At 52.3% G+C, this 12440-nt stretch overlaps 1 protein-coding gene across 1 annotated transcript in view; it reads left to right on the forward strand.

Moving 5' to 3' along the window:
* Positions 1-12158, forward strand: part of Nos2 (nitric oxide synthase 2) — a 33623-nt gene extending 21465 nt beyond the window's left edge. The window contains exons 15-26 of the mRNA XM_021176044.2: positions 231-280; positions 598-772; positions 1456-1588; positions 1988-2066; positions 2329-2510; positions 3479-3642; positions 5202-5409; positions 7267-7354; positions 7711-7832; positions 8403-8551; positions 9304-9498; positions 11589-12158. Of these exons, the coding sequence (XP_021031703.1) occupies positions 231-280; positions 598-772; positions 1456-1588; positions 1988-2066; positions 2329-2510; positions 3479-3642; positions 5202-5409; positions 7267-7354; positions 7711-7832; positions 8403-8551; positions 9304-9498; positions 11589-11687 (1644 nt within the window). The 3' untranslated portion in view covers positions 11688-12158. The remainder of the gene's footprint in view (positions 1-230; positions 281-597; positions 773-1455; positions 1589-1987; positions 2067-2328; positions 2511-3478; positions 3643-5201; positions 5410-7266; positions 7355-7710; positions 7833-8402; positions 8552-9303; positions 9499-11588) is intronic.
* Positions 12159-12440: the final 282 nt, after the last annotated feature.

The raw sequence follows: 12440 nt of genomic DNA on the forward strand, positions 1-12440 counted from the left end.
AGCTAAATGGGGAGGCCAGGGACTTCTGGGTCTTCCACTGAGGGGCAGGGCCCACGTGAGCTGGTTCAGCTGCAGTGAGGGGCAATCTGGACTTATCCAGTGGCTTTCCCCTAGGATCTGGACTCTTTGCCTACTCAGTGTGGCCAGTGTTTACACAGACCATCATAGTAAAGGAAAGCAGTGTTTTTGTAGCTCCTGGCCTGAGAACCCTGCTTCCTTGTCTTTTGTAGACTCTGAAGAAATCTCTGTTCATGCTGAGAGAACTCAACCACACCTTCAGGTGAGGCACCCTCCCATATCCCTGCCTCCTGGGCCCCAGTCTGGGATCAGACCAAGGAACAGGGTGTACATAGGATGTCTTCTCAGACATGTCCAGGGGCAGACAGAGTTCCGGTCTGAGGTTTGTCTTCTGAGTGGGTTGAGGAGCAAGATGTGGAAACTGAGTCCCTCTTGCAGATTTGCAGGCCTAGAGTCCATTGGTCACATGACCAAGGAAGGCCAGACTATGGTGTGACTCAGTGGGCATGGCTCTGTCCTTGCGGACCATAGGCACTGACGCCGGGCATCCTGGGTCTCCATGTGTGTCCTTCTTGGCAGGTATGCTGTGTTTGGCCTTGGCTCCAGCATGTACCCTCAGTTCTGCGCCTTTGCTCATGACATCGACCAGAAGCTGTCCCACCTGGGAGCCTCTCAGCTTGCCCCAACAGGAGAAGGGGACGAACTCAGTGGGCAGGAGGATGCCTTCCGCAGCTGGGCTGTACAAACCTTCCGGGTGAGACAGGCTTTAATGAGTCTATGCCAAACACATCTGGGCCTGGTGTCCTGGGTGTCCTGGCCTCTGCTAGGTGTAGGGCGGGGGTATGGGCCTGGCATCTCAGGTCAAAGCTGCTTCCCCAACCCCCACCCCACCAAGAAGAATGTCACTCTGGTGTTCTGCTTCAGGTGGGTGGCCCTGACCTTATGTCTCCAGGGCTCTTCCTACCGATAGACTTGGCCTCCTCGTAGTAGTGAAGTCTTCCTTCAGTCTTCCAGCTCTGCAGAGGAAGGGATGCAGGACACACTGCTGAGCTCTCGTGACCTGACTTTATCTTCTCAAATCTTTACTCTCTGGGTTCCTCCCTGCTGGTGAAGGAAGCTTAACACGGAAATGAGTGGACAGCCATGGGAAGCCCAGCAGACTTGGTTCCAAGACTCAGGCCTCCATTATGAGCTTTTCTATCAGGAGAGGGAAACCCCAGACATCCCTTGCTATGTGGGAAGGGATAAATATAAGATGACAGCTTTACTATCCAGGAAAATAGCACTAACCACTGTGTGCCAAGCCTAGGATTCTCTGAGCACCTCCAGCCCCCTTCAGATGGCATGTTGTGATTCTGTGATGCCGCCATTCGGTATTTGACTCATGGTGAGGGGTGGTGACGGTGACAATGAATGCCATTCTGCCTAACTTTCTAGGCAGCCTGTGAGACCTTTGATGTTCGAAGCAAACATCACATTCAGATCCCGAAACGCTACACTTCCAATGCAACATGGGAGCCACAGCAATATAGGCTCATCCAGAGCCCGGAGCCTTTAGACCTCAACAGAGGTAAGAGCCCCTCTGTATCCTACTGGGCCTTCCCTGCTTGCACAGAGGCTATCTGAGCCATGAACCAGTAGTCAAAGAATCCACCATGCCCTTCTAAATGAAGGCAGTCACCTGGAACTGCCAGGCAGCTGTCTCCCTGGCCACAGGGCCTGTTGGTACAGAGCTTCAGGCTCTGAGGGAGAGCGGGTCGGGAGCCCTGAGAGAGTGGTAGTGGGCACAGGGAGCTGGCATCAGCAGGTGGGTGGTGGCAATATCTGTGCCAGGCACTGTGCCGGCCTCTTGGCCCACTTGAACTGCCCACCAAGGGCTAAGGTAGCATGCAGGAATGCTCAGCTCAGTGTCTGGGGCTTTCCCCAGCACAGCACAGGAACTCTGTACCATCTCTGTCTGTCTTTCCAGCCCTCAGCAGCATCCATGCCAAGAACGTGTTCACCATGAGGCTGAAATCCCAGCAGAATCTGCAGAGTGAGAAGTCCAGGTAAGGATGGGCAGGGATGCTTGGCTGGTACCCAAGATTGCCCGAGAGATGCTTCTTGTGACAGAAGTGTGGCCAAGTCCTCCATGCTCCCCGCACTGCTAGGGAAGGCTGTAGCCAAACTCCTCTGGGAAACTCCAGAGGGCTGAGGGTCCCCAGCTGAGGGGATGGCTTGTCACAAGCTGGCTGGTGACCACGCTGGTGGCGGGAGAACACTTATCCTGGGGAAGCTGGCAGTCACCCATGGCTCCCTTTTCTTCTGTAGCCGCACCACCCTCCTCGTTCAGCTCACCTTCGAGGGCAGCCGAGGGCCCAGCTACCTGCCTGGGGAACACCTGGGGATCTTTCCAGGCAACCAGACCGCCCTGGTGCAGGGAATCTTGGAGCGAGTTGTGGATTGTCCTACACCACACCAAACTGTGTGCCTGGAGGTTCTGGATGAGAGCGGTGAGCCCCTGGCCCTGGACAAATCTCTACTTCCCTCAGTCCCATCCCTGAGGACTGGGCCTGTGTCTGTCCTGATCTACTCCCATCCCAACTCATGGGAGAAGCTTTCTGGCTGGCCTTCACTGGTAGTGATGCCTCCGCCTAACCTTGGAAGAGGCATTGGAGGAGCAAAACCTGGCAGTGTCCATCATCATCTGGGAGGAATGGAGTCAGCCTGAAACTTAGAGACAATAGACTTGCATCCTTGGGGGCTGTAAGAATACAGATGTGGTCCAGATGAGATGCATTAATAATAAAGTCCTTGTCTCTAGAAGGAAGTGAGGGGAGTGGAGAGGAGTTAAAAGCAATGTGCTAACACGCACTAAACGTGCCCAGGGAACGGGCACTGTGCCAGTGATTACCCAAATGTAGTTTTTACTCATTGCCAGTGCCAGCACAGACTATGTCATCATATCTGTTGCTCAAGAAGCAGCTGGAGGTCACAGGATTTGGACACTCAGCTGGGAAGTGGGGGCCAGAGTTTGCGCCTGGGTCATGCCGTGACTCTCCACATGCCGCCTCTTGGGACTCCTGAAGCCCAGCCACCACAATTTACATTGATCTGTTAATATCCCAGGAGGCTGTAGCCATAAACCTCTCTCTAAAAGAGCAACCAGCCTCTGGGGCGTATATCAATCTCCAGTAGACTTAGTCACTACGTTTGAGGTTCACCTGGGGGTGTCAGAGACTCAAGTATGGGCCACAGGAGGATTGCTTAGTCTGTCAGGACAAAGCCAATATAGGTGCCCATGTGGGGGAAAATTTTCAGCCTACCCTGGCAGCCCTGTCTCAGCACCAGCTCCTGATCTTTGCTCTTTCTGGAGCAAAGATGTCAGAGTCTTCCCTCCCTTGCAGATGGAGGATAGCCATCATCTGAGAGACCCAAGTAGGGCTTTCCCCACCCTGACACCTTTCTTTCTTCCATTCAGGCAGCTACTGGGTCAAAGACAAGAGGCTGCCCCCTTGCTCACTCAGCCAAGCCCTCACCTACTTCCTGGACATCACGACCCCTCCCACCCAGCTGCAGCTCCACAAGCTGGCTCGCTTTGCCATGGACGAGGCGGATAGGCAGAGATTGGAGGCCTTGTGTCAGGTGAGGGTCAGATGAGGCAGGGGCATTTCAGTAGAGGGAACAGAGCCCAGAGCAGAGTTCAACCTCTGAGACCATCCTCCTGAGTCCCTAGGTGTGCCCTGTCCATGTCTGGTCGGGGCTAGGCGTCTTCTGCTGCCCCGTCTCTAGTACACAGCAGTATTGAGTGAATGAATTTCTCCGGGAGTCAGTATGCTGTAACCTGTATTCATTACTTGTCCCATTTCTGTGGCTGAACGCATGACAGAAGGAACTTAAGGGAAGGAGGGTTCATTTTGGTTCATGAGGGTCCAGTCCATCATGGTAGGGTGTCATGACAACAGGAGCATGAGTGACAGGTCACATTGCTTCTGGAGTGAGAAAGCAGGAAAGGTGGACACCAGTGTCCTGCTCAAAGTCCCAGACCATAGGAATTCAGGGTGGGTCTTCCCAGTCAAACCTCTAGAGAAACACCTTCACCAAGGTGTGTTTCCACAGTGATCTGAAATCCAGTCAGGTTCATTGGGAAGAGTAACAGCCAAAGTGCACTTCCTTAGAACCTGACTAAAGGGGGAAGCTCTATGGGTGGCCTTTGTCTTCCCAAGTGTGGACCAAGCTTGGTGGTGGGTAAATGGGGGTGCTGGCAGGTGGTGAGCTGAGTTAATGAGTTAGTGGGGTGATGCATTAAGTCACTTGCGACTTCAGAGTCCATGTCTTTGTAAGAGTCACTGGACAGCAAGCCACGGGACACATTGTCATTGTCTCAACAATCCTATATGAATGGCTGCATCCACCTAACTCCACAAGGATTAGGGTTAAGCTAGGAGGGACATCCAGCCATGACTTGAACTCAGATCCAGTTGGTTCCAAGTTACAGTATAATAGAGAAATTAGCCCAGCTGGGTTGGGTGGTGCATTCCTGTGATCCCAGCACACAGGAGGCTGATGCAGGAGGATAGTGAGTTAGAGGCAAGTCTGGGTCAACAATGAGTTCAAGACCAACATGGGCTATGTAGCAAGACCATGTCTCTACATCCTCCCCAAAGAAAGAGGACACTGAGCCCTGCCCATGAGTTGCTGATATTGGGGAGGCTTCTGTGTTTTGATTTTTGTCTTTGTTTTGTGGGTACTAGTGTTTTCCCTCAGACCTGCACACATGCCAGGCTCTACCACTGAGACAAATTCCTATCTCTTCTCTGACTTTTAATTTTGAGGCAGAGTCCCACTACGTTATCCAAGCTAGCTCTCAATCCGGTCTCTAACCCCTGCTGGCCTTAAACTTGGAATTCTCCTGTCTCAGCCTTCTAACTAGTTGGGGTTGCAATCCTGCCCCACTGTCATCTTAATTCTATTCATAGTAGAGTTCTAGGCACAATTGAGAAATGCTACTAACTGCCCCAGGTCCTTGCTTCTCATCCACCGGAGTAGCCTCAGCACCCTGGACAGCGCCCGTCTTTTGCTGCGTTTGTTGAGGGAATGAATGGATACTGGGTGGGGCAGCTCCTACACGCGCACGCACGCACGCACGCACGCGCGAGCGCACGGCAGGTCCTCAGATCCCTCACACTGCCCTTGCCTTTCAGCCCTCAGAGTACAATGACTGGAAGTTCAGCAACAACCCCACGTTCCTGGAGGTGCTTGAAGAGTTCCCTTCCTTGCGCGTGCCCGCTGCCTTCCTGCTGTCGCAGCTCCCTATCTTGAAGCCCCGCTACTACTCCATCAGCTCCTCCCAGGACCACACCCCCTCGGAGGTTCACCTCACTGTGGCTGTGGTCACCTACCGCACCCGAGGTGAGACAGGCAGGCTCCGGTGTCATCTGCACCTGTCCTTCTAGGGACAGCTGTCCTCGATTGCTTTCTGTTGCTGTGACCAACACTGTGATTGCCACCACTTTAGGGCAAGATCCAATTTAGGGGTTTAACTTACAGTTTACAACTGTCACCAAAGGAATCCAAGGCAGGAACCACGGAGGAACGTTGCTTATTGGCTTGTTCCTTCTGGCTTGCTCAGCTGCCTTCCTTACACAGCTCAGCACCACCTGCCCAGGATCAGCACTGTTTACAGTGGGCAATGCTCTTCTCCATCATCAATTAGCAGTTAAGAGCACACCCCACAGACATGCCGATAGGCCGATCTGATGACAAGCCCTCAACTGAGGGTCCCTCTTCCCAGGTGTATCAAGTTGATGGCCGACACTGGTCACCACAGCAGCTGTTCAATACCTTGGGGCTTTGTCAGCTACATGCTGCAGTGACAGCCACCTGCCAGAGTTGTCAGTGATATAAGATGCTGTGTAGGGCACAGTGTCACAAAGCAGGAGGGAAGCTCTTTCCTTTGTTTACCATTCAGACCTGTGGGAGATGGCTTCCATGTGTAATTTTATGAGGAAGGAAAAGAGGCATAGAGAGGTTAACCCACCTGTTCAGAGACACCTGTCATTAACTAGAGACACAAATTCAGGGAATTTACCTGCTGAAGCTAAGAACTGGACCATTGTTACAGTCTCTAGCTGTTGAATAGGCTCAGAAGTGAAAAACCTTGAATGTGTAGGGAACTCAGTTACTTTTGGTCATCCTAATGATGCAGGTGGATGCAGGGAACATTTTCTCGATTTTTTTTTCATTCCCTCAGTGTTCCCATCCTGTGATGGCCGTGTCTCACCTCCATGCTAGGGGCCACACTGGGTGTGGAAACTGCAGACAGGCCCTGCCCTCACAGAGCAGCCAGAAAGTCAAAAAGAGTTCAGGCATGGACATACTTGGATGTATGTTTGTGTGGGTGCCCAGAGGCCCCCGGTATCACGAGGGAGGGAGTGGGGTGTGTGTGTGAAGCTGACCTAGACGAGGAGGTCCAGTGTTCTAGGCTTGGTTCCTCCACTGGATGGACCTCCCTGTCCTAACTGCTGTAACTGAGCTCTGTTTGAGCTGGAAGGGCTGGAAAGCGTCCACATCTCCGAGATCTCTCTCCTTGGCCAAGAGCACAGTTTGTAAATATTGGACAGAGCCTGTGTCTGTCTATCCTCACTGACCATACCACACCATTGAATGAGAGAGGAGATGCGGGTGAGCCCTGACAAGGCTGGTTCATGCAGACCAGAACCAAACAACTATTCCAGTTGCTAAAGGCCTCCCTTATGTGTCAGGCCATGGGGAAGCGAATGTAACCCAGAGGACACTGGGGTACCCACAAGCCTAGGAAAGGCTTCTGGGGAAGACGGAGATGCCAGAACAGACAGGGGGAATGGAAGACCACCCTTCACCCAGAGTTCCTATTGGCAAAAGCCTCCTTCATGAGGACACTCAACAATGGCCAGCCCTGGGGATCATTTCACACTGCTGTGGGCAGAGCCTTGGTGGGGAGAGGATGTTGGGAGGGTCCCTAGACAAGCACTTGGGAGATGCTCTAGCTTAAGAGTGAGGAACCTGAGCAGGAACTTGAGCCCACCATGACTTTAATCACTTGCTCCGTTTCCTTCTGTGTGACTCAGTTTCTACAATGGCAAAGGCGCAGTTGCTCACCAGGCCCCTTACTGCCTTCCCTGATCAGGAAGCAACCACCCAACGGGGCTTGACACTGTAGGAAGAACACCCAGCCGGGTTGCATGAAGGCCACGGGGCTTGTTAGTCAGGCCTGTGTTTTCCTTGCAGATGGTCAGGGTCCCCTGCACCATGGTGTCTGCAGCACTTGGATCAGTAACCTGAAGCCCCAGGACCCAGTGCCCTGCTTTGTGCGAAGGTAAGCACCCACTCGGGGCCCTTTGGAGCCCCTAGCCCCTGGGGATTCTGCAATGCAAGGGAAGGGTCTAAGACTGAGTCTCTTCTTGGCCCATAAAGGTTTAGGGGGTAATTCTTTGTCTCCTCATTTTGCCATCTGGCTACAAGGTATGGTGGAGTCCATGACACAGATACAGTGATGCCTGTGGTGGGATCCAATGAGACTGGCCCAGTGTGGGGAGAGGCCATGCCTGGGCCGGGAAGATGAAGATGTGCACAGGTCCCCGCCAAGCGACTAGGTCCCCAGCCCTATCCTGCATGTGCTCCTAGCCTGGGATATCTGCAGACCAGGGTCTTTCTCCTTCTGTCTTCCTGCAGTGTCAGTGGCTTCCAGCTCCCTGAGGACCCCTCCCAGCCTTGCATCCTTATTGGGCCTGGTACGGGCATTGCTCCCTTCCGAAGTTTCTGGCAGCAGCGGCTCCATGACTCCCAGCACAAAGGTACAGCTCTCACTCAATAGGGAGTGTGCCTGTCACTGTGACCGACCTGATCATTACACAGGCACATCAAATTACTACACCATATCCCATAATTAGGTACACAGATGTGGAGTGTTTGTGCTCTGCCCACTCCATGTTTCCTTGTTAATTTTTATTTATTTTTTAATTTTTATTTATTTATTTATTTTTTTTTTGGTTTTTCGAGACAGGGTTTCTCTGTGTAGCCCTGGCTGTCCTGGCACTCACTTTGTAGACCAGGCTGGCCTCGAACTCAGAAANCCGCCTGCCTCTGCCTCCCGAGTGCTGGGATTAAAGGCGTGCGCCACCACGCCCGGCCCTTGTTAATTTTTAATGTATCTAGAGGAGTGTGTATGTCCTGGTACACATGTGGAGATCAGAGGTCAACTTGTTTTACTTCTTCTGGGAATCAAATTCAGCTTGTCAGGCACGACACCATTAGCTATAAAACGGAAATAATGCCAGATCAGAAACCTACCCATTGGGTACCTGGTGCTCACAGGTTGCCCTCTGGTGGCCATTGTGGTAACTGCAACTTTCTGAATCTTCAAGGGCTCAAAGGAGGCCGCATGACCTTGGTGTTTGGGTGCCGGCACCCAGAGGAGGACCACCTCTATCAGGAAGAAATGCAGGAGATGGTCCGCAAGAGAGTGCTGTTCCAGGTGCACACAGGCTACTCCCGGCTGCCCGGCAAACCCAAGGTAAGTGCAGCCACCCAGCAAGCTGGCAGAACACGCATGATGGCCACTGCCGAGGCTATACAGCTCTTCCACTCCAAGCCTGCAGTGAAGACAGTTGCACAGTGGCAGGGAGAGGTGAAGAGCACTATGACAACATCAAGCTCACTGTAGTTTAACCTCCACAGTGCAAACACCTGCAGGTGCCCAGCATCTCTGGGACGCAGGGCTGGGCCGGGCTGGCTTTACACTTAGATCAGTAAGACTGGAAGGTGGAGCTGATCCCCCCAGGGCCCTCAGGTTGGCACTCTGCTCCAAGGGCATGAACACTTTCCATCAGGACCATGTGAACATTCCCTGAAGACCCCCATTTGCATCCTAAAGCTGGACCACTGGTCATCTTAGATGAAAAACAAAACAAACAGACTCCTGACTGACTGCAGGACCTTCTTTATAAGTGGGAAGCTTAGGAGCCTATACCTGAGCTACAAATCAGAGCTGGGGCTAATACATACTGGGAAGCCCCCTCTTTCCGGGGTGTAGGCAGGCAGATCTCACAGCCCTGGGCAGAGCTATAAACTTGATGTCTCTGAAGTATGGTGACCTGAGGGAAGCTCTGTGGGTTCCACTGGCCAGGAGGACAGGATACTTGTGTATTCTGAGCTGAGGTCCTGACTGAAGCCCTCAATGGCCCTCTTCCCCTCCCCATGGCCAGTGTGCCTGACCACAGTGACACCAGCATCCAGGGCTGGTCCCACCATGTCCTCTGCTTTTAGGTCTACGTTCAGGACATCCTGCAGAAGCAGCTCGCCAACGAGGTACTCAGCGTGCTCCACGGGGAGCAGGGCCACCTCTACGTTTGCGGAGATGTGCGCATGGCTCGGGATGTGGCTACCACGTTGAAGAAGCTGGTGGCCACCAAGCTGAACTTGAGCGAGGAGCAGGTGGAAGACTATTTCTTCCAGCTCAAGGTATGAGAGCTGGGGTGGGACCCTCCAGAGGGGAGTAGACCAAGGTCACATGCCTTTGGAACTGGGGCCAGAGATGCAGAACTGGGGTGGGTGGGGCCCTGAGACCCTCTACACCACTGCAGAAACCTGGGGCCGGCTGGGCTCCTCAAGCCTAGTCTTTCCATGCCACAGTGGTTGCCAGCTAGCTGAGAAATCAGGCCAGTGTGTTCCATTTCTCTATCTCTGGGATGAAAGCAGCAGTCTCTGCTCCCCACACTCCTGCCTAAATGCCCATTGAGCATAACAGGGCTGTGGAGGCCTGTCCCCTACTGCCTATGGGGGACAGACACTTATTTACAATAGGCTGCTGGCTAGGTGCCCTCCTTTCTCACAGGAAGGACTCTTGGTAGCAGGGTCTGCCTTGTGCCAGGTGCTCACCAATAATTGTCCCGTGGTGACCTTTCCTTCTGCCCTTCTAAGGGCTTTATGAGGGATGAATGACTGTTCCATCATTTTGCAGATGGAAGGGGCCCTGGTGCCCTAACAGCGAATGTGAGAGCCCAGACACATGACCCCTCTCTCCTTTTCCCTCTCTCTGTCTCTCTGGTTCCTAAACCTGCCTCTAAGGCTTGTAGTTATGCTCCCCATTTATATTAAACATCTACTATGTGTTAGAGGTAAGAAGCAGTCAACAAAACAGGTGAAAATGTTGCCAGTATCACGATAGATCACAGAGCACACCTGTATCATCAGCACTGGGGAGGTGGAGGCCCAAGGGTCAAGAGTTCAGATTGTCCCTGGGTTTCATAGTCAGTCCAAGGCTGGACTGGGCTATACGAGATCCTATTTCAAAAGTACAAAAGCAAAAGACCTACCTAAACGTAGCTTACATTCTGGCAGAGTTGATCAAATCAAGCACATAGGGTGTGCACTGCTTTGGGTAAGACGCAGAACAGCAGCTCAGAGCTGGGGTGTTTGTGATTTAATGAGGTTTGGGGAAGGGGCCCCTGGGAGGTGACATTTGAGAAAAATACCTGAAGAAGATAAGGAAGAAGCCTTGGGCACACTGGAGATAGAGGTCCAGACTATTCTGTGGGGCAGCAACATGTTCAAAGGTCCTGGGGTGTGGACTATTCTGAAACCTGTGATGACCAGCAAGGGTATCGTGGGTACTTCCCAAAATGTGTTCAGGGCTTGCCAGATGTGTTCATGGATGTTAGACATCATTAACAACAGGCTGTAAGGAGCGGGTGGGACAGAGGCAGTGCACACCTGTCAGTCCTAAGGCTCTGGGGAAGCTGAGGCAGGAGAGTTGTAAGTTCAAGTCAGTATGGGCTAGCTAGGGCTGCAGGGATGCAGAGGACATACCTGTAACATCAGCTCCAGGGGATCCGATACCCTCATCTAACCTCTCAGGGTACATCACTCATATACAGGTACATGTACGTACACACACACACATACACACACACTTGAAATAAAACTGTAGCCAGATATGGAGGCACATGCACACCTTTAACTCTAGCACTCAGAGGCAGGAAATAAAATCCTTTATTTTTTATTTATTTTAATTTAAAAAGAGAAAATTAGTTCCAGGGGTATAGCTCAGGCCTTGCCTAACCTGGTTTATAAAAGGCCCCAGGTTTGATTTCTAGTACCAAGGGAAAAAAAAAAAGAGTCCAAGGCCAGACATTTGGTACACATGTGCGCACCCACAAAGAACAACAGGTGTCTGCTGTAAGATTTCTCTCGGAGCCCTCAGCCTGCTGTTGATGTCAAGGCCTGGAGAATGGGAGGCACACACTGCCTGCCCTGCACATCCTGATCTCAAAGCTCACATCCGATGTGGGATGAGCACTAGGCAGGTAGTGGGACCGACATCCATCCATGAAGCCTGGGAAGAGGCTGAGGTGGGCCACACACGGGCAGAGGAGAAACCAAGCATGGGCGTAATGGCAGCAATCCAGACAAGGGGCTAGACACAGGGCTAGCGAGCGCCTGTGTCACCAGGAAGCTATGGCAGCCCTAGGGTTTTGCCCTAGCCTAGACATGATGACTGAGAGGTGGCTGGGCCAGCAGGGTGACACTGTCACCTTTGTTTCCCCTCACAGAGCCAGAAACGTTATCATGAAGATATCTTCGGTGCAGTCTTTTCCTATGGGGCAAAAAAGGGCAGCGCCTTGGAGGAGCCCAAAGCCACGAGGCTCTGACAGCCCAGAGTTCCAGCTTCTGGCACTGAGTAAAGATGGTGAGGGGCTTGGGGAGACAGCGAAATGCAATCCCCCCCAAACCCCTCATGTCATTTCCCCTCCTCCACCCTACCAAATAGTATTGTACTATTGTGGACTACTGAATCTCTCTCCTCTCCTCCCTCCCTTCTCTCCCTTCCTTCCCTTCTTCTCCACTCCCTAGCCCCTTCCTTCCCCTCCTCTCTCCTTTGCCTCTCACTCTTCCTTGGAGCTGAGAGCAGAAAAAAACTCAACCTCCTGACTGAAGCACTTTGGGTGACCACCAGGAGGCGCCATGCCGCCGCTTTAATACTTAGCTGCACTATGTACAGATATTTATACTTCATATTTAAGAAAACAGATACTTTTGTCTACTCCCAATGATGGCTTGGGCCTTTCCTGTATAATTCCTTGATGAAAAATATTTATATAAAATACATTTTATTTTAATCACCCTGACCTTGGTCAAGTTTTATAGCAACACCATTCTCCAGTCATATATGGGTTAGGGTTGGTGGGCCTCATAGTCTGGACAACGATGCTCCCACGAGGGAACATGCTAACCAGATCCCCAGGGGACAGCATATGGAGTCTGTGTTTGTCTGCAGCCATGGTCATGGCAAGGCAGCCCAGATCAGGGGCTGGAGCTGTGCTTCACACGCAAGGCTCCCTCTGCAGGGTGTGGTGAGACCTGGGCTTCTTCACAAGAGCCGGGGTTGCCTGAAGACCTCAACC

The sequence above is a fragment of the Mus caroli genome, chromosome 11, assembly GCF_900094665.2.
Source record: "Mus caroli chromosome 11, CAROLI_EIJ_v1.1, whole genome shotgun sequence".
In the NCBI taxonomy this organism is placed as follows: Eukaryota; Metazoa; Chordata; class Mammalia; order Rodentia; family Muridae; genus Mus; species Mus caroli.